This window comes from Oryctolagus cuniculus, chromosome 9, assembly GCF_964237555.1.
Source record: "Oryctolagus cuniculus chromosome 9, mOryCun1.1, whole genome shotgun sequence".
Lineage (NCBI taxonomy): Eukaryota > Metazoa > Chordata > Mammalia > Lagomorpha > Leporidae > Oryctolagus > Oryctolagus cuniculus.
The window spans coordinates 521,500-541,289 of record NC_091440.1 but is presented as its reverse complement, the minus strand read 5'-3'; the positions used below and the strand labels follow the sequence as shown (position 1 = coordinate 541,289).

Below are 19,790 nucleotides of genomic sequence, written 5' to 3'. Positions count from 1 at the left end.
GAAATGAAAATAGTAAACTCTGCTGTTTCTAGATACACAGACGTTACTACTTTAAAGTAGAATTCATTCGAGGGACAAAACACAAGAAATATGGTGATGGGGTACGCACTTAGCCTGAGGGTTAAGACACCCGCGTCCCACATCGAAGTGCCTGGGTTTGAGTCCTGACTGGCTCCTTGCCTCAGCTTCCTGCTAATATGCACCTTGGGAGGCTCAAGTACTTGGGTCCCCCTGCCACCCAGCTGTGTTCCTGGCTCCTGGCTCCTGGCTCCAACCTAGTCCTGGGTGTTGTGGGTATTTGGGGAGTGAACCAGCGTATAAGGGCTCTCTGTCTCTCTCTTTCAGCCTTTTGAGTAAATAAATAAATAAAAACAAAAAACCAGGGCATCATGGCACAGCAGATGAAGCTACCGTCTTGGATGCTGGATCCTGTCAGAGCACCGGCTGCTCCGCTTCCCATCCAGCTCCCTGCTAAGTCACCTGGGAAAGCAGCAGGTGATGGCCCAAGTGCTTGGGCCCCTGCACCCATGTGGGAGACCTGGGTGGGGTTCCTGGCTCCCGACTTCAGCCTGGACCAGCCCCGACGCTGGCAGCCATTTGGGTATTGAACCAGCAGATGTGTGTGTGTGTGTGTGTGTGTGAGACAGAGACAGAGACAGAGACAGAGACTCTGCCTTTCAAGTAAATAAAATAAATCCTAAAAAAAAAAAAAAAAAAAAAAAGCAATAGCTGGGGAGTGGAGTAGGGAAGTGGCTCCGGCAGCCCAGTGTCACAGGGCTCCAAGGTAGCACACCTGTGGGACTTAATTTCTTTCTAAAAAGCTTGAGTGAGTGAGAGCCTGTGGGCACTGGTATGCTCTGTTTTCTGTGCATCTGACGTATGCAGGAGCCATCGCTGTCTAGCGCCAGCGCTGCCTCTCACTCACAGAGCTGCAGCCGAGGACGGGGGATGAGCGAGGAGGTCTTCCTGCCGTGGCTTGTGCAAAGACTGCCGGACAAGCACCAGTAGGCAACAGGCTACAGAAGCCACTCGCAAGAGTGCGCCCTCTACTGGAGGGGTGGAGAAGCCTCATTACAGGCCTGGTGCTGGGGCGCTCCGTGAAATTAGACTTTGTCAGAAGTGCACTGAGCTCCTGATTCACAAACTCCCCTTCCAACGTCTGGCACGGGAAATTGCTCTGGACTTCCAAACAGATCTGTGCTTCCTCAGCGCAGGTCAGTTGGTGCTTTGCAGGGGGCCAGTGAGGCCTGTCTGGCCAGAGTTAGATAATGAGAGAGAGACAGAGAGAAAGGTCTTCCTTTTTCCGTTGGTTCACCCCCCAAGTGGCCGCTATGGCCGGCGCGTTGCGGCTGTGTGCAGCGCCGATCCGAAGCCAGGAGCCAGGTGCTTCTCCTGGTCCCCCATGGGGTGCAGGGCCCAAGTACCTGGGCCATCCTCCACTGCACTCCCGGGCCGCAGCAGAGAGCTGGACTGGAAGAGGAGCAAGCGGGACAGCATCCGGCGCCCCAACCGGAACTAGAACCTGGGGTGCCGGTGCCGCAGGCAGAGGATTAGCCTAGTGATCTGCGGCGCCGGCCCCTGTCTGGCCTCTTGAAGACACTAGCCTGTGTGTATCCGTGCCAGACAAGTGACAGTTATGCCAACAGACATGTAGCCAGCATGCCACATACGTGCAGAGCATGCTTGAAAATCCACTGTGACGGGAAACGACATTCTCAAAGTGGTTTTTTTGTGGGCTTCCTGTTGTCGGTAGTTCTGAATGGTAGATGTTTTTTCCCCAAGGGGTCAAAAGGTACCTAAGTATATGATTGCCGGAGGAAAAACAGGACAGAAAACAGTATTGGCAGTTTTTCCATTTTCGTTCGTGTGTGGATTTTTAACGTAAATGCGGGAACGTAAAGCATTAATGCAAGTCAGAATGTCAGCAAGCGAGTTTCAGCAGCTCAGCTTTATAGCAGTTGGAAATAAACTTACGGGTAAATTTTTCTGGGCAAGACCAGCATTTGGATTTTTTTAAGACAAGTAAATTTCTTACAAAAAAAATCCAGGACGTGTAATGAACGGTCCAGGAAACATCAAGGAAGAGTTGGGCTCAGTGTGAAGTGCGGACAGACAGACGTGGGAGACGCAGTGGGTCTTTGGCGTCTGCCGTTTCCCGGCAAGTAACTGCTGTCTTCGTGTTGCTTTACTGCCGTGCTCACTCGTGTTCCCTGTGGTCCTGGCGGTTGGCCACTCGTTTCCGCCTGTTCCCTGTGTTAGGTGCGAAGGCAGTCACAGGGCTGGCCGAGCCTCCTCGGGCCTGTGTGTGAAGTGTGGGGTGGCGGGAGGTCTTCGTTTCTGGGAAGAGGAGGCGCAGGACGGGCTGCAGCTGGAGGGCTCGAGAGGCAGTGACCGAGATTCCATCGAGCCGGGACGGGGAAAACCTGCTGACTTTGGAGATATCCCAGAATTCTGTGCTGGTTGGGCGGAGGCGCAGCCGTGGCCATGTGCTCAGAGCACTCTGAAGTCCCAGGCCAGGATACGCTGGTCACCAGGAATGTGGTTGTGTGCAGTAAGTGAAGCGGCCCCTGCAAGGAGGCTCGTGACCAGAGTAAGACTTCTGCTGGGGCAGAGGGCTCTGCCCTGGCCTTGGTTTGGGCTCTCCCTTCCTTTTATGTAAGCCTAAAAATCTGATTCCAGCAGCTCTCCTTGGAGATGTGAGTGCCTTGTGTTGGGATGCAGATGACATTACTTCTGAAGGGCCCTACACCAGGGCCATGTCCATGAAGACGTGTCCCCGTCCCTTCCTCCTCCTAGGGTAGCTGTGCCGTTCCCTCTTTTTAAAAAAAATTTTTTTTAAATTTATTTTTGTTTTAACTAAAAGGAAGAAGAAAGAGATTTTGATCCATAGGTCCACTCCCCAAATGCCCACTAAGCCAGAGCTGGGCCAGGTGAAGCCAGGAGCCCAGAACTCCATGCAAGTCTCCCCATGGGAAGCGAGAACCCAAGTGCTTGAGCTCCTGCCTGCTGCTTCCTGGGATGCGCATTAGCAGGCAGCTGGGTCAGAAGCAGAGCGTTGGGGTCTAAACCAGGGGCTCTGCCGTGGGCTGCGGGTCTCCCAAGCGTGGCTGAAGCTGCTGCACAAAGTGCCCGCCTGCTGGCGATGTTGTTCACAGGAGGACGTTAGTGTTTGGGGCAGGGGTTGGCCTCGCAGTGACGGTTCTGCTGGGGTTCCCGCTCCCCATGTTGCAGTGCCTTAGTGCAAGTCCCAGCTCTGACACCTGCTTCCTGCAGACGCTGGCTCAAGTGTTTGGGTCCCTGCCTCCCGCGTGGGACACTTGGATGGAGTTTATGGTTCCTGACTTCAGCCTCGCCCAGCTCTGGCTGTTTAGAGGATTGGTGGAGTGAGCCAGTGTATGGGAAATCTCTCTCTTCTCTGTTTCTCAAATAAACAATTTTAAAAAAATATTTAGTTTATTTATTTGAAAGGGTGACAGAGAAACAGAGATCTTCCATCTGCTTGTTCATCTCCAAATGGCCACAACAGCCAGGCTGAATGAATGAAGCCAGGAGCCTGGAACTCCCATCCGGGTTTCCCGTGTGGGTGGCAGGGGCCCAAGCACTTGGACCATCTTCCATTGCTTTCCCAGGCACATTAGCAGGAAGCCGGATTGGAAATGGAACAGACAGGTGTCAAACCAACACTGATTTGGGATTCTGGCATCACAGGCAGAGGCTTAACCTTCTGTGCCATAGTGCCAGCTCCTATAAGTTTTAAAGATGTTTTAGTCTTTAAAATGCTTCAGTGTTTGCCCTTAAAGAGATTTTCTTTTGAATATTTATTTTACTTGAGAGGGAGAGAGCTTCTGTCAGCTGGTTCCCTCCCCTAAGTGGCTCCAGCAGCTGGGTCGGGAGCAGGAACTCGGAACTCAAGTACTTGAGCCATCACCTCTACCTCTCAGGTGCATTTATAGAGAGCTGGTAACAGGGTGTGCTGTCTCACAAGGGGCTTAACCCGCTGAGCCACAGTGCCCTCCCTGCAGAGAGATCGAGGGTCTGTTCTTGTTTGAGACGCCCAGGTCGTTTGAGGGCTGCACACGTGGCTGACTGTGTGGCTTTCCTGCAGGGGACCTCGACTACAGCACCGTGCTGCTGGGGATGCTGGTGGCGCAGGACGTGCAGCTCGGGCTGCTCGTGGCCGTGATGCCCACGATGCTGCAGGCGGGAGCAAGTACGTCCTCCAGGTGCGTGTGCTGCACACAGCTGTGTTCCTCGTTCAGTTGTGGGCGTGTGTCTGCTGCCTTTCTCCTCCGAGGTGTCCTGACAGGCAGCACCGACTGGGCAAGGCGCTGGCTCTGCCCTGACCACACGTTCTCCCCTTGTCATCTGTCTGGTGCTGTCCCTGGCCACACGTTCTCCCCTCGTCTTCTGTCCAGCGTTGTCCCTGGCCACCTCTCCACGTGAGCCTGTCACCTGAAGGTGTGTTCTCCCCTTGTCTTCTGTCCAGTGGGATGGGCGCAGGCTAATAGTACTTGCCCACAAGGTGAGTTAAGACACAGGCATGCTTGGAACAAGACCTGTAATGTGTGCATGTGTGTGTGGTGTATATATGTGTGCTTGTGTGTGTGGTGTGTGTCCTGTGTGTGTGTGTCCTGTGTGTGGTGTGTATATATGTGTGCATGTGTGTGGTGTGTGTCCCACATGTGATATGTGTCCTGTGTGTATATGTGCATATGTGTGTGGTGTGTGTCCTGCACATGGTGTGTATATATGTGCATGTGTGCATAGTGTGTGTCTTGCATATGGTGTGTGTATATGTGTGCATGTGTGTGGTGTGTGTTCTGCATGTGATATGTGTATGTGTGGTGTGTGTCCTGCGTGTGGTGTGTATATATGTGCATGTGTGTGGTGTGTGTCCTGTGTTTGGTGTGTATATGTGTGATGTATGTCCTGCATGTTGTATGTATATGTGTGCGTGTATGTGTGGTGTGTATTTTGCATAGGGTATGTGTATATGTGTGCATGTGTGTATTCTGAGTGTGGTATATGTGTGTGATGTGTGTCCTGCATGTGGTATGTGTATATGTGTGATGTATGTCCTGCATGTGGTATGTATATGTGTGCATGTATGTGTGGTGTGTATTTTGCATAGGGTATGTGTATATATGTGCATGTGTGTATCCTGAGTGTAGTATATGTATATGTGTGCATGTGTGTGGTGTGTGTCCTGTGTGTGGTGTGTATATGAGTGTGTGGTATGTGTCCTGCATATGGTGTGTATGTGTGGTGTGTGTTCTGCATGTGGTATGTATATGTGTGCATGGTGTGCATCTTGCATGTGGTATGTGTATATGTGTGTGTCATGCATGTGGTATATGTTCACATGTGTGGCGTGTGTCCTGCATGTGGTGTGTATGTTTTTGCATGTGTATAGTGTGTGTCCTGTGTTTGTTATGTATATGCATGCATGTGTGTGATATGTGTATGTGTACATGTGTGGCATGTGGTATGTGTATGTGTGTTGTATGTGTCCTGCATGTGGTGTGTATATGTGTGTGATGTGTGTCCTACTTGTGGTATGTGTATATGTGTGTGATGTGTGCCCTACATGTGGCATGTGTATATGTGTGGCATGTGTCCTGTGTGTGGTGTGTATATGTGTGTGATGTGTGTCATGCATGTGGTATATATGTGTGTGCATGAATGTGTGGTATGTATCCTGCATGTGGTATGATTATGTGTGTGTCCTGCATGTGGTATATGCATGTGCATGTGTGTGATGTGTGTCCTGCGTGTGGTATGTATATGTGTACATGTGTGTGCTGTGTGTCCTGCATGTGACATGTGTATATGTGTGGTATGTGGCCTGTGTGTGGTGTGTATATGTGTGCATGTGTGTGTGATGTGTGTCATGCATGTGGTATGTATATTTGCATGTGTGTGTGGTGTATATCCTGCATGTGGTATGTGTATATGTGTGTCCTGCATGTGGTATGTGTATGTGTGTATGATGTGTGTCCTGCATGTGGTGTGGTGTGTATATGTGTGCATGTGTCTTGTGTGATATGTACATGTGCACGTGTGTTTATCCTGTGTGTGGTGTGTATCTGTGTGCGTGTGTGGTGTGTGTCACGTGTGTGGTATGCATGTTTGCATGTGTGTGCTGTGTATCCTGCATGTGGTATGTGTATGTGTACATGTGTGTGTGTCCTGCATGTGACATGTGTATATGTGTTGTATGTGTCATGTGTGTGGTGTGTGTATGTGTGTGGTGTGTGCCATGCATGTGGTATGTATATTTGTGTGTGTGGTGTGTATCCTGCATGTGGTATGTGCATATGTGTGCATGTGTGTGTGGTGTGTGATATGTGTATGTGCACATGTGTGTGGTGTGTATCTGTGTACATGTGTGAGGTTTGTATGTGAGCCTTTTCTTTGTCATTGCTCCCGTGTTTCCAGTCCTTCCTTCCATCTTCCCACTACAATCCCAAACCTTGAGTACAGTGGACAGGCTCGTGTGGAGGGGAAGCCAGAGGGAGCGCCATTTAACCAGCAAGTTGCTGGCTGTGCCGCCTGGTTGGAGATCAGATTTCTGTCCACGATATGGGTTCTTGGAAGCACACTCGGAGAATGTCAGCCAGAAATGAGCACAAGGGGAAGTGTGGAGCTTGTAGAGTGTGTGGGAGCAGGACCAGGAACCTGGTCTGTGTGGAGCAGGCCTGCTCAGCACACGCGTGTAGGTGTTGTGTGTAAGCACCTCTGGAGGTTGCCTTGCTACACCGCATGCAGCCCAGATCCATACACGGTGAGGTCGCTCTTGCGGCTGGGGAGACTTGGGCGAGCCCATCCGAGTCCCCTGCGTGCTTCCTGTCTGGTCCACGCGCCATGGCTGTCTCCTGGCCTTGTGGCACTGCCTGGGCCATCCAGCATGCTGCCGGTGAGGTCAAGTGAGAGGGCAGCCTGCCTCGGCCTTAGTGTCCGGGGACGGTGCCCAGCCTCCCGCCGCTCGGTGTGGTGTACCGTGCTCGTGTGCAGGTCTGTGTGGGACTGAGGGGTCGCGCTGCTCCTGGCTGCTGGGTTTTCACTGCAGGCGGGGGCTGCGTCTGTCCATGTGCTGCCCGACTGGGGGCCACGTCGACGCCGGGTCTCCCAGCCTTGCGTCCCCAGATTCAGGCATGCATTTCTGCCTCTAGTGTGCCCGTCTATTGAGGGTTTCTGGGTTTCGCACACTGACGGGGTGGGTGTTGAGTCCCGCTGGGCTTGTCAGTGATTGGGAACGGTTCATTCTTCTCTTTCTGGAAAATACTCTATGAAGTTGACGTTGATTCTTCCTTAAATATGAGGCAGAATTCTCCTGTGAAGTCCTGCGGGTTTTAAGATTTCCTTTGGGGTAGCTTTCCTACATTTCACATCCAGCCTGCTGAATGGTTCCGAGGTGTTCAGGGTGTGGCTGCGCGTTTCTGATCAGAGCTGCTCGTGTGCTCCTTCATCGTCCTGTTGCCTGCGGGGCCTGCCCCGAGCTTCCCTGCTTTGTCCCTGACACTGTGGCCCGAGTCCTCTCTCTTCTCTGTCAGTCGTCCCAGGAGTCTGGCCAATCTATTGATGGTTTTAGATAACTGACTCTGCCTCATTGATTTCCTTTTTCTTTTTCTTTTTTAAAGATTTATTTGAAAGTCAGAGTTACACAGAGAGAGAAGGAGAGGCAGAGAGAAAGAGAGAGGTCTTCCATCTGCTGGTTCACTTTGCAGTTAGCTGCAACGGCTGGAGCTACACTGATCCGAAGCCAGGAGCTTCCTCTGGGTCTCCCATGAGGGTGCAGGGGCTCAGGGACTTGGGCCATCTTCTACTGCTTTCCCAGGCCACAGCAGAGAGCTGGAGTGGAAGTGGAGCAGCAGGTTCTCAAACCGGTGCCCGTATGGGATGCCGGCACTGCAGGCGGTGGCTTTACCTGCTGCCAACACTGGCCCCGCCTCATTGATTTTCTCTGCCATTTTTCTGCTTTTAGTTTCCACCTTTTTGTTCTTTATTTCTTTCCATCTGCTTGCTTTGGGTTTTTTTGCTCTTTTTCTAGATACTTGTGTGAATTTTGATAATAGCTTTGAAAACTTTCTTGTTTTGTACAGTTGGGGTTTAGTGCTACCAGTTTCCCTCTCAGCACTGTTTCTGCCGAATCTTGCAAACACTGAGATGTTGTATTTTTACTTGCAGGCAGCTCAGCGGATATTTAAAATCCCCTTTTCCTCCTGCTTGACCCTGGTGGTGCTGGGAGGCAGGCTTCGTTTCCAGGCACGGGGAGGTTCCCAGTTGTGTGCTGGCACTGGTTTCCAGCTGGGCGCCGCTGTGGTACTCTGAGCGAAGGCGCGCAGCGCAGTCTGCTGTGTGACATTTTCTGTGGCAGGGAAGGTTGCCTTCCAGTTTTGATAACCAGGGAAACCTCACAGTAAAAACAGCAGAAACAGACTCAGCACGGATGCGCTCCTCCGGCTTCCCTGCGCACAGCTGAAGTACTGAGAGAAACCTCTGACAGGGAGGAGCTCTTCGCCCGAGTTTGGAGGTTCGCAGCCCACGAACAGTGACCCCAGGGGTGCTCGTGTCTCCGAGTCCCTGGGGGCATCTGAGGGGCACCCAGAGGGCAGAGGCAGGGCACGCACCGTTGCCGGGTCTCCAGGTCTCTCCTTTATTTTATTTATTTATTTATTTATTTTGACAGGCAGAGTGGACAGTGAGAGAGACAGAGAGAAAGGTCTTCCTTTTTCCATTGGTTCACCCCCCAGATGGCCACTGCGGCCGGTGTGTCCAGGCAGCACAAGTACCTGAGTCCCTGCCACCCACATAGGAGACCTGGGTGGAGCTCCAGGCCCCTGGCTTCAGCCTGGCCCAGCCCTGGCTGTTGCAGCCGTTTGAGGAGTGAACCAGTGGCTGGAAGATCTCTCTGCCTCTGTCTCACAGCAATTCAAATAAATAAATAAATAAATAAATAAATAAAAACAGACTGCAGAAAGCTAGATAAAGGATTGGGAAAAGCTATGCGGTCAGGTCTTTTACTTACCGGGATGCCTGCTTCCATGAGGCGCCCGCCTTGCTGTGCGGCCCAGTGAGCCATGGTGCACGCCGGGGGACACCGGCTGAGCCTTCAAGCAAATAAGGCTTGTGCCGATAGAGAGACGCTTGTTTCCAGAGTCATTAGGTGGGAAGTAAAGATGGTGTACCTGCTGCCCCGGGGGCTGGGGGTCCCTGGGAAGGGGCACGAGGCCCCCGCTGTGTTGGGAGGGAGAATGTGGGGTCCAGGATGGAAAGCGTCTCCTCTCACGAGTGCTCTGCAGTGGGTCGAAGTGGGCCGTTGGGCTCGTGAACGGCTGCGACCACCGGGCCTGGGCAGGCGTCTGCGCAGGTGCCAGATGGTGCAGCTGTAGTCTGAGGGGCGTGGCTGGCCCGTCCGGCAGGAGGGTGGAGGTAGGGACATTGCAGCAGGTCCTGGCGGGACCTGCGTGGTGGGGTCCACAGTGTGTGCCTGGGCAGAGACGTCTGGCTTCATCCACTGTGCCTGGGGGGCAGCCAGCCCAGCCAGGGCAGACTGGCACGAGGCTAGAGGATGGGGACAGCTGTGAGGGGTGTGGTGGCCTGGCCCTCCACGTTCTGAAGACACGGCTCTCCCGGTGTCTGCGGCCTCTGAGGCTTGCTCGCCGGCGGCTGTGGTGTGCCCGTGGGTGACTTCCTTGTCCTCTGTCTTAGCTTTGCGCCCTGCTCTGCTGTAGTCCCGACACCACTTGTGGGAATCGGAGACGGATCCTCCGAGGTCACAGGTCTCCTCCGTCGAGGAGGAGGATTGGAAGCCAGAACGCAGCGGAGCAGTGGGGAGCTGAGCGTGGGTGTCCGTAGTCCCTCACAGCGCGTGGTGGAAGTGCCTCTCCCCAGGCCCGGCTTGGGGCGGGGCGAGCACCCGGGCACATGCGCGCTGTGCTGGTGTCCGCTTGGCTGCTGCCCCGCAGGGCCTGGGGTGGGGGGCTGCCCCCGCGTGAGGGGCGGTGCACCCAGAAGCTCTCAGCGGGGGCCGTCCACTCCCGCAGGGGACTTGGCCGAATGCCTGAGGTCTGTAGGGGTCACAGGCTTGACTGCAGTAGTTAGAAGCTGTGTATGAATCGGGTAATTCGTGTGCCGTGCTCCAGAATAAGAGGGAGCAGCCGGGCTTCAGAGAGGCGTGTCTGCAGCAGAGGTGGCTGACGGTCTCTCTCGCCCCTAGCGCGCTCCTGGAGCTGCTGCGTGTCCTGCTGCTCGCCGGGCAGACCCTCTTCTCACTGGCCGCCGTCCTGCTTCTCTGTCTTGTCCTGAAGACCTACCTCGTGGGCCCCTACTACCGCAAGCTGCACGCAGAGGGCAAAGGGAACAAAGAAATCCTCGTCTTGGGAATATCTGCGTTCGTCTTCCTGATGCTGACGGTAAGCCAGGCTCTGTTACTTCTGTCGTCTGATTGGTAGCCTGTTTCCCGGGACGCTTAGGTCAGCTCTTTAGTTTCCACCTTGATGGCTGTCGAATCTTTGGAGCCAGACCTGGTTAGCTGTTTCCGCTCCTACGCTCAAGCGCTTTGTGCAAATGTCGAGTGCGGAACTCAGCACACATCTATGGCTGTGAAAAGCCGGAGTATCAACCCGTGTTCCTCTGTCACACCTCCACTTGCAGCTGACGGGACGTGAGTGCTGTCTGTGCTGACAAGCCGTTAATGGGAAGCCTCCACTGCACACTGTCACAGAAAAGACCCGCTCTGGAGGCTTCCCTGAGGAGTGGGGACAGCGGCCATGGCCGCACACAAACTGTCAGCACCGTCACGGACCTGCAGTGAGCGCTCACCCAGAGCACGGGGAGGTTGCCTGTGGGGGGTCACTGGGTCCCGTGGTGCCCCTGAGATGAGCTCGGGAGGGCGGGGCCCATGGGGGGTCACTGGGTCCTGTGGTGCCCCTGAGATGAGCTCGGGAGGGCGGGGCCCATGGGGGGTCACTGGGTCCTGTGGTGCCCCTGAGATGAGCTCGGGAGGGTGGGGCCCATAGGGGGGTCACTGGGTCCCGTGGTGCCCCTGAGATGAGCTCGGGAGGGTGGGGGCCCATGGGGGGTCACTGGGTCCTGTGGTGCCCCTGAGATGAGCTCGGGAGGGTGGGGCCCATGGGGGGTCACTGGGTCCTGTGGTGCCCCTGAGATGAGCTCAGGAGGGCGGGGGCCCATGGGGGGGTCACTGGGTCCTGTGGTGCCCCTGAGATGAGCTCGGGAGGGTGGGGGCCCCATGGGGGGTCACTGGGTCCTGTGGTGCCCCTGAGATGAGCTCGGAGGGCAGGGCCCATAGGGGGTCACTGGGTCCCGTGGTGCCCCTGAGATGAGCTCGGGAGGGTGGGGCCCATGGGGGGTCACTGGGTCCTGTGGTGCCCCTGAGATGAGCTCGGGAGGGCGGGGCCCATAGGGGGTCACTGGGTCCTGTGGTGCCCCTGAGATGAGCTCGGGAGGGTGGGGGCCCATAGGGGGTCACTGGGTCCTGTGGTGCCCCTGAGATGAGCTCGGGAGGGCGGGGCCCATGGAGGGTCACTGGGTCCTGTGGTGCCCCTGAGATGAGCTCGGGAGGGCGGGGCCCATGGGGGGTCACTGGGTCCTGTGGTGCCCCTGAGATGAGCTCGGGAGGGCGGGGCCCATGGGGTCACTGGGTCCTGTGGTGCCCCTGAGATGAGCTCGGGAGGGTGGGGCCCATGGGGGGTCACTGGGTCCTGTGGTGCCCCTGAGATGAGCTTGGGAGGGCGGGGCCCATAGGGGGTCACTGGGTCCTGTGGTGCCCCTGAGATGAGCTCGGGAGGGTGGGGGCCCATAGGGGGTCACTGGGTCCTGTGGTGCCCCTGAGATGAGCTCGGGAGGGCGGGGCCCATGGGGGGTCACTGGGTCCTGTGGTGCCCCTGAGATGAGCTCGGGAGGGTGGGGGCCCAGGGGGGGTCACTGGGTCCTGTGGTGCCCCTGAGATGAGCTCAGGAGGGTGGGGGCCCCATGGGGTCACTGGGTCCTGTGGTGCCCCTGAGATGAGCTCGGGAGGGTGGGGGCCCATGGGGGGGGTCACTGGGTCCTGTGGTGCCCCTGAGATGAGCTCGGGAGGGCGGGGCCCATGGGGGGCCACTGGGTCCTGTGGTGCCCCTGAGATGAGCTCGGGAGGGCGGGGCCCATGGGGGGTCACTGGGTCCTGTGGTGCCCCTGAGATGAGCTCGGGAGGGTGGGGGCCCATGGGGGGGGTCACTGGGTCCCTTGGTGCCCCTGAGATGAGCTCAGGAGGGTGGGGGCCCCATGGGGGGTCACTGGGTCCTGTGGTGCCCCTGAGATGAGCTCGGGAGGGCGGGGCCCATGGGGGGTCACTGGGTCCTGTGGTGCCCCTGAGATGAGCTCGGGAGGGTGGGGGCCCATGGGGGGGTCACTGGGTCCCTTGGTGCCCCTGAGATGAGCTCAGGAGGGTGGGGGCCCCATGGGGTCACTGGGTCCTGTGGTGCCCCTGAGATGAGCTCGGGAGGGTGGGGGCCCATGGGGGGTCACTGGGTCCTTTGGCATCTGTGGGATGAGCTCGGGAGGGCGGGGCCCCATGGGGGGTCACTGGGTCCTGTGGTGCCCCTGAGATGAACTCGGGAGGGCGGGGCCCATGGGGGGTCACTGGGTCCTTTGGCATCTGTGGGATGAGCTCAGGAGGGCGGGGCCCCAGGGGGGGTCACTGGGTCCTGTGGCATCTGTGGGATGGGCTCAGGAGGGCGGGGCTGCCCTGCGAGGGCCGAATCCTCACTGGGAGCCCAGCGAGGGGGCAGAGCACTCTCGTTTCTTACGACTGTGTGTGAGTGTGTAAGTGTCTTGAAGTAATTGGGTGCGTTTTGAGAAAGAAAACGAGCAGAAACCGTGCCCTCTGGGCGCTGCACTGCTGCTCAGGTTTTGTGACCTTTGGAGAGGGCTACGATTCATGTCTTCTCAGAGCTCTGTAATGGGCTTCCTTGTGTCAAGATTGACTTCTCTGCATTTTACGGGCTTTATCTGTTCTCTTTGGGAATAAGTTCCAGCAACCGTGTCTACCAGATGGCTTCCTTGTGGCCCGCCCGGGCCCGGCATCTGTTGTGTCACGCCAGGTGCCCGCACTCTGCGTGCCGGGCGCTCTGTCAGGCCTGCGTCAGACTTCCCTTGCATACTGCCATGTGCCGAGCGTGCCACACACGGACGTCAAGGGTCACCTTCCTCTGCCTGTCAGTGCGGACAGAGCTGCTTGGCGTGCTCACCCGGGTTTCTCACGAGGTGCTGTCCGGAGTTGGGATTGCTGGGCCGTGGCGTATACACATTGTTAGATCAGGACTGCGTGGCTGTTCACTCTGCCGGCGTGGTGCACTGGTTTTCACCCCAGCGCGCACGGGGGTCCAGGTGTGCTCGTCCCCACTCCCTGATTTCAGCGCTGCCGGTGGCCGTGGCGTCTCAGCACCTCCAGGGATGTCTGGGGCGTCCAGGCATCTGCTTGCCGTGTGCCTGAGAGGGTCTTCGGGTTATTGTTTTCCTGCGTGTTTGCAGGAGTTCTCCGTGTATCTGGCAGACTGTCACTTTCTCCTCACTGAGATGAAAGTCGCCCTGTTAACGTGTGCGTGCAGTGTTAACGTGTGTGTGCAGTGATTTCCCGAGCACTGTGTGGCCCTGGTCCCCATCCCTTACCCAACCCGAGTCCCCCAGGTCACACCCCCATCCCAGTGACACGTGTCCGCCGTGTGCCCTGACGACTGGGAAGGACGCCGCGGGGGCTTCCTGTCCACCCACTCTGCTCAGCGCCACGCCCGGCTCGCCCCTGTTGTCGCCTGCTGGCCTTCACCCCTCCTGGCGACTGAGCAGTGTCCACGTCACGTCTTCTCTTGCTGACGTCTTCTGGTCTGGGCCTCTCCGTCTCACTCAGTAGTGTTTTCATGAACGGAAGTCCTTGAATTCGGTGTAGCTGATTGTCCGTGGTTTTCATCATGGTTGGCACGTATGTTCTGTGTAAAAGATCTCCGTGCTGCCCGAGTCAGGGAGACGCTTGGCTCTCCTCTGTCGCCTCCTCTGTTTAGTCGCAGTCTGTCTGGAGTTGAGCGCAGTCTGCCGTGAGGACAAGTGATCATTTTCTCACGTGTAATTCCAAATGCTGTGTGTGGAAAGACCTCTGGCCTGCTCCTCGCACCTCAGAATCCAATTAGCCGGGTGTGTGTGTGTGTGTGTGTGTGTGCGCGCGCATGTACGCGCATATGCGCACATGTGTAGGGTGCACTGTGGGTGCATATGTGCCCACGCATGCATGCAAGGATGCTGGTATATGTGCGTGTCTATACTGTGTGGTGTGTGTGGGGGCGTATATGAGTATGTGCATGTGTGTGGTGCACATGCATGTGGTACGTATGCCAGTGTGTGCGTGTGTGTAATGTGTGGTGTATGTACATGTGCTGTGTGCGTGCCAGTGTCATGTGTATGTGTCCTAGTGTGTGTGCATGTGGTTGTGCATGTGCAGTGTGAGATGTATGCAACTTCATGTGTGGCATGTGTGTTCATCGAGTGTGTGATGTGTGCATGCCTGTGCATGTGCACATGTGTTCATGTAGTGTGTGCATGTGCGGTGTGTATGTACATATGTGATGTGCACGCTTGTGGCATGTGCATGTGTGTGCATGTGTTTGTGGCTACTTGTGTGGCATGTGTGTGCATTGAGTGGTATGTGCATGTATGGTGTGCATGTGTGTGCATGTGTGGTGTGCATGCTTGTGGCATGTGCATGTATGTGCATGTGTTTCTGGCTACATGTGTGGCATGTGTGTGCATTGCGTGGTATGCATGTATGGTGTGCATGTGTGTGCATGTGTGGTGTGCATGCTTGTGGCATGTGCATGTATGTGCATGTGTTTGTGGCTACATGTGTGGCATGTGTGTGCATTGCGTGGTATGCATGTATGGTGTGCATGTATGTGCATGCGTGGTGTGCATGCTTGTGGCATGTGCATGTGTGTGCATGTGTTTGTGACTAGCATGTGTGTGCATGTGTGTGGCGTGTATACATGTGATGTGCATACTTGTGGCATGCACATGTGTGTGTGTGACTACACGAGTGGCATGTGTGTCCATGCATCGAGTGTGCTGTGTGAAGTGTACCCTCGCCTGCTCTGACGCTGTCCTTAGCCTGGTGTCTGGTGCACTCGGGCTCCAGCATCTGTGTCAGGATCGTGTTGGTGGCCTCTCTGTAGTCAGGGTCATCTTGCCCATGCCCGTGACCTTTCCGTAGTCCACGTGGGGTTTTAGATTGAGGCTCCTGCTAATGCTGACGCTGGGAGTCAGTGGTGATGCTCGGGTACCCTTTGCCTGCGTGGCTCCTGCAGGCATTTGTGAACTGAAAGTCTGTCTCTCTGCCTTTCAAATAAAATAAAAATAAATGAGTTTTAATGTTAGCGTTTGGGGATTTATCCGTGTTTTAGCTGCCCGTCGTTTGTGTCTGGGGCTGGGGATGGTAAACATGCTTGTCAGTGCCACAGCCAGGCTGTCGTCCCTTCAAGGTGAGGAGAACGGATCACAAACACTTACGGAAGGTTTTGGAAGATGCGCTCATATTCTCAGAAACAGCCACAGCCAGGAAACGATGATGTCAGAGATTGTAGGTTCAGTTAATTCATCCTGGGTTGTCCCAGTGCAGGCTCCCTGGGGACTCAGAGGTGAGCAGGAGTCTCCGCAGACGCTCGGTCATGGCTGTGTTTGTGGCCCCTGGACAGCAGATGGGGTGACCTGGTGCCACCACGTGTCCTCTCCTGGGCTGGGCCTTGTCCTCTCTCTGACCCAGTGCCACCGCGTGTCCTCACCTGGGCTGGGCGCTGTCCTCTCTCTGACCCGGTGCCACCGTGTGTCCTCACCTGGGCTGGGCCCTGTCCTCTCTCTGACCCGGTGCCACCGTGTGTCCTCACCTGGGCAGGGCCCTGTCCTCTCTCTGACCCGGTGCCACCGTGTGTCCTCACCTGGGCTGGGCCCTGTTTTCACTCTGTCACCCAGTGCCATCGTGTGTCCTCACCTGGGCAGGGCCCTGTCCTCACTCAGGTCACCCGGTGCCACCGTGTGTCCTCACCTGGGCGGGGCCCTGCTTTCACTCTGTCACCCAGTGTCATCGTGTGTCCTCACCTGGGCGGGGCCCTGTCCTCTCTCTGACCCGGTGCCACCATGTGTCCTCACCTGGGCTGGGCCCTGTCCTCACTCAGGTCACCGAGCTGCTGGACGTCTCCATGGAGCTGGGCTGCTTCCTGGCCGGGGCCCTCATCTCCTCTCAGGGCCACGCAGTCACCGAGGAGATCACCGCCTACATGGAGCCTGTGCGCGACTTCCTGGCCATCATCTTCTTCGCGTCGATAGGTGAGCTCTCCTCTGCCTTGGCCGCTGCTCCCTCGCGCTCCACAGTGCCGTGGGCCTGTTCTCCAGCGGCGCCTGCTCAGGGCTGTCTCGGGCACGGTTCAGGAACCCTCCCGTGGTTCAGACGTGTTCCTCGTTACTGTGCTGTGATGTGGGTGCCTCAGAGGCGCCAGGTGAGCCATGAACTCAACCCACAGAGGTCGTGTGTGCTGGCTGCTCCCTCTCCGTCCCTGCCATCCAGCCTCCCTGTTCTCTGAGACACACCAGTGCTGAAGTCCGGCCCCCAAATAGCCCCGCAACAGCCTCTCGTTTTCACGTGAGAGGAAGAGCCGACGTCTGCCACTGTAAGTCAGGAGGAAAAGTGACTGAGCTGAGCGAGGAGGCCACGTCGGAGCCGGGCTGGGCCGCACTCAGCCCCTCCCGCCAGGTGCCAAGGATCAGAGCCGCAGGGAACACATGCCTGGCGAGACAGGGGAGCTGCCTGATGCTAACGTGGAGAAAGTTCCGGATAGAAGACCAGCCCTGCCGTGGGTGGTCTGCCACGGGTGCTCCACAGTTAGCCCAGGCAGGCAGAGGAGCTGGAGCAGCAGAGGCCGGTCCCTGAGGGCTGAGGTGAGACCAGTCTGTCGTGAGCCAGCACGTGTGTGCAGGAGCTGTGGGAGCCGGGGTCTCACTGAGCCCACGGGTGGGGGCAGCTCCTTGCAGCCACGGATTCTCAGTGGAGGTGACAGCGTCAGCAGAGGAGAAGCCGGGGCCCGCTTCTGAGCCTCACAGGGCAGGCCGACTGCTGGGGGCCCTCACAGCCGGCCACTTCACAGGCGGCCACTGCTGGCTGACCTGCCACACCGCCTGCGCGGCCAGTGCTGTCACCACAGCAGCAGAGCCCCGACGACCCACGTCTGTTCACCGAGTGTTTCAGGCCCCCTGCTGAGACCTGCTCGGAAAATACCGCTGCCCCTGGACAGTGCGCCTGGCCTCCCAGAGCTCCGCTGGGCGTGCAGCGGGAGCAGCGTGCGCCCCCTGCTGGTGTGGAGCCCTCACTGCAGCCCGATGGGAACGCCCCTGCCAGGCAGCGGTGCCTGGATCTGGGCAAAGTCCACCACAGCCTTCTGCAGGGGTTCGCCCTTCCGGTGCCGATGACAACAGAGACCCACATTCAGAGCTTGTTGGGTTCCAACCCTCGTGCATGCCTCTGAGGTTTGGAATTTCTGCCTGGCGTGACTTGTGGGTGGCAGCCAGAGAGGCAGCTGGGGGTCCCCGAGCGCAGCCCTCAGACTGTCCCGGGAGGCTCTGCCGGTGCCAGGCCTGGGACACGAGGAAGCCGCTGTGACCTCAGATCAGCTACGTGTGGATGGCGTCCCAGCACCAGCAGCCCTAACACTGGTGCTGCAGAGGGTTGCGTCCTGGAGGGACGGGGACAGAGCGGGGACAGGACCCTGCAGGCAGCAGGAGAGCGCAGCAGCCCCCAGAGGACACGAGGAAGCCGCTGTGACCTCAGATCAGCTACCTGTGACCTCAGATCAGCTAACACTAGTGCTGCAGAGGGTCGTGTCCTGGAGGGACGGGGACAGAGCGGGGACAGGACCCTGCAGGCAGCCGGAGAGCGCGACAGCCCCCAGGGGACATGAGGAAGCTGCTGGGGCGCGCAGTGAGGGGAGGCAGTGGGTCTCCAGGGGTCCAGGGTGAAAGGGCCAGTTTGAGGAGCTGACTTGGAAAATAAATGTTGAGAAGGGGCAGCCATGGCCCCCCAGAGGGACTGGGCTAGAGGAAGGAACCCAGAAAGGCCTGGGATGTGCGCGGGAAGCTGTGGTGGCCTTGGCGTCCCAGGATGACCAGCTTCCTCGGGGAGAGGGTGCCAGCGGCAGCAAGGCAGGCCGAGGCCCAGGTGGCTGGCGAGCAGTGAGTGGGGCCCGTCCCTGCATGTCTCTAGCCAGACAGGGCCTCTGCGGCCCCACCAGCACCCAGCTGTGGTTTTAGGATGGGTGGGTGAGGCCTCTGGGGGAGTCACTGCGGAGGGGGGCTGGTGGGGGTGGCGGTAATTGTCCAGGGAAAATCCTGTGATTTTCCAAAATGGGTGAGTGATACGGAAAAGGAAGAGGCGTGCTGGCGGTCCGCAGCCTCTGGGCGTGCATCTCGGTGCCACTGGGCATCCTGATGAGACCCAGGCCGCCTCTGTCGTGCGGCTGCTCTTGCTTGTCCAGCGTCTTGGGCCCTTTGCCCCGGGCACAGCATTTTCATAATAGCCAGCCAGGCTGGCCGAGTAGCTGCCCCCCAGGGCCTTGGTAGGCAGAGCCTGTGGGGGCAGCCTGGGGCAGGGGTCGCCCAGGTCACCCAGATCCCTGCGGGAAGCACAGGGCTCCACAGAGCTGCCTAACGTCCGCTGTGCCTTTGTCAGCCCCTCACAGCCGCTGTGCCTTTGTCAGCCCCTCACAGTGTCGAGGATTTCAGCTGAGTTCTGCCCTGAGGCTCCCTGAGCCGCAGGTGGTGCTGTGCAACGGAGGCGTGACAGTGGCAGTGACACGTCCCTTCCCTTCCCAACAGGGCTGCACGTCTTCCCCACGTTCGTGGTCTACGAGCTCGCCGTGCTGGCCTTCCTCACGCTCTCCGTGGTGGCCATGAAGGTACCGTTGTCCTCGTCCCTGTGGGCACAGGCACTTCCTGTGGGGCCTGAATCCCAGCCCGGGAGAGCGTCCAGGCTGTGGAGCACCAAGGCTGTTCATCTGCGCCAGGCCAGGGGAGGTGGCCCGCGTTCCCCCAGTGGGGCCACACTGCGCCAGGCCAGGGGAGGTGGCCCGCATTCCCCCTGCGGGGTTGCGCTGTGCCAGGCTGGGGATTGGTTTGTCAGTCCGGGCAGTTTTGGCCCGAGTTGGGGGTGTTACTCCGGGAATTACCAGCAGCTGGGAAGGGAGAAATTTTCTCTGGCTCTCCAGACACGCCCTCGGCCGGCCCCTCTGCCTGCTTGTCCTCTCCGGCAGTTCCTCAGTCAGTGCAGTGTCCGTGGCTTCCTGTGTGCCTGTGTTTTGGTGTTGTCTGGGGTCTGTTTCCGTGGTAATGGGCACACTTCCCTTGCAGTTTCTTTTGGCAGCGCTGGTCTTGTCTCTGATTCTGCCCAAGAGCAGCCAGTACATCAAGTGGATTGTCTCCGCGGGGCTGGCCCAGGTCAGCGAGTTCTCCTTCGTCCTGGGGAGCCGAGCGCGGAGAGCAGGCGTCATCTCGCGGGAGGTGAGTGTCCACCATCTGGCCGGACAGCGCTGCCCTTCCCGGATCTGTGAGTCAGGCCCAGCACCCGGCAGCCCGTTCAGGCTGGGCAGGCACGCTGCCGCGCCACGTGTGGAATCTTTCGGAGGAAAGCTAGTTAATGCCAGTGGGCACTGTTACGTCACTGACGTTTCTGTGAGGAGAGCCCATTTATAAGCGAAGTACGGACT

The 19,790-nt window shown here is 57.6% G+C and overlaps 1 protein-coding gene across 20 annotated transcripts in view; it reads left to right on the top strand.

The window, feature by feature from the left end:
- The window catches only part of TMCO3 (transmembrane and coiled-coil domains 3), a 51,733-nt gene that overhangs the window by 22,352 nt on the left and 9,591 nt on the right, over positions 1-19,790 (top strand). For 15 of the 20 annotated variants that reach the window (XM_070048543.1, XM_070048541.1, XM_070048534.1 and 12 more), the window contains exons 9-13: positions 4,106-4,223; positions 10,220-10,415; positions 16,215-16,365; positions 18,904-18,983; positions 19,435-19,584. In XM_070048543.1, the coding sequence (XP_069904644.1) occupies positions 4,106-4,223; positions 10,220-10,415; positions 16,215-16,365; positions 18,904-18,983; positions 19,435-19,584 (695 nt within the window). The remainder of the gene's footprint in view (positions 1-4,105; positions 4,224-10,219; positions 10,416-16,214; positions 16,366-18,903; positions 18,984-19,434; positions 19,585-19,790) is intronic. The other 5 variants (XR_011378690.1, XR_011378689.1, XM_070048548.1 and 2 more) reach the window with 1 other exon arrangement.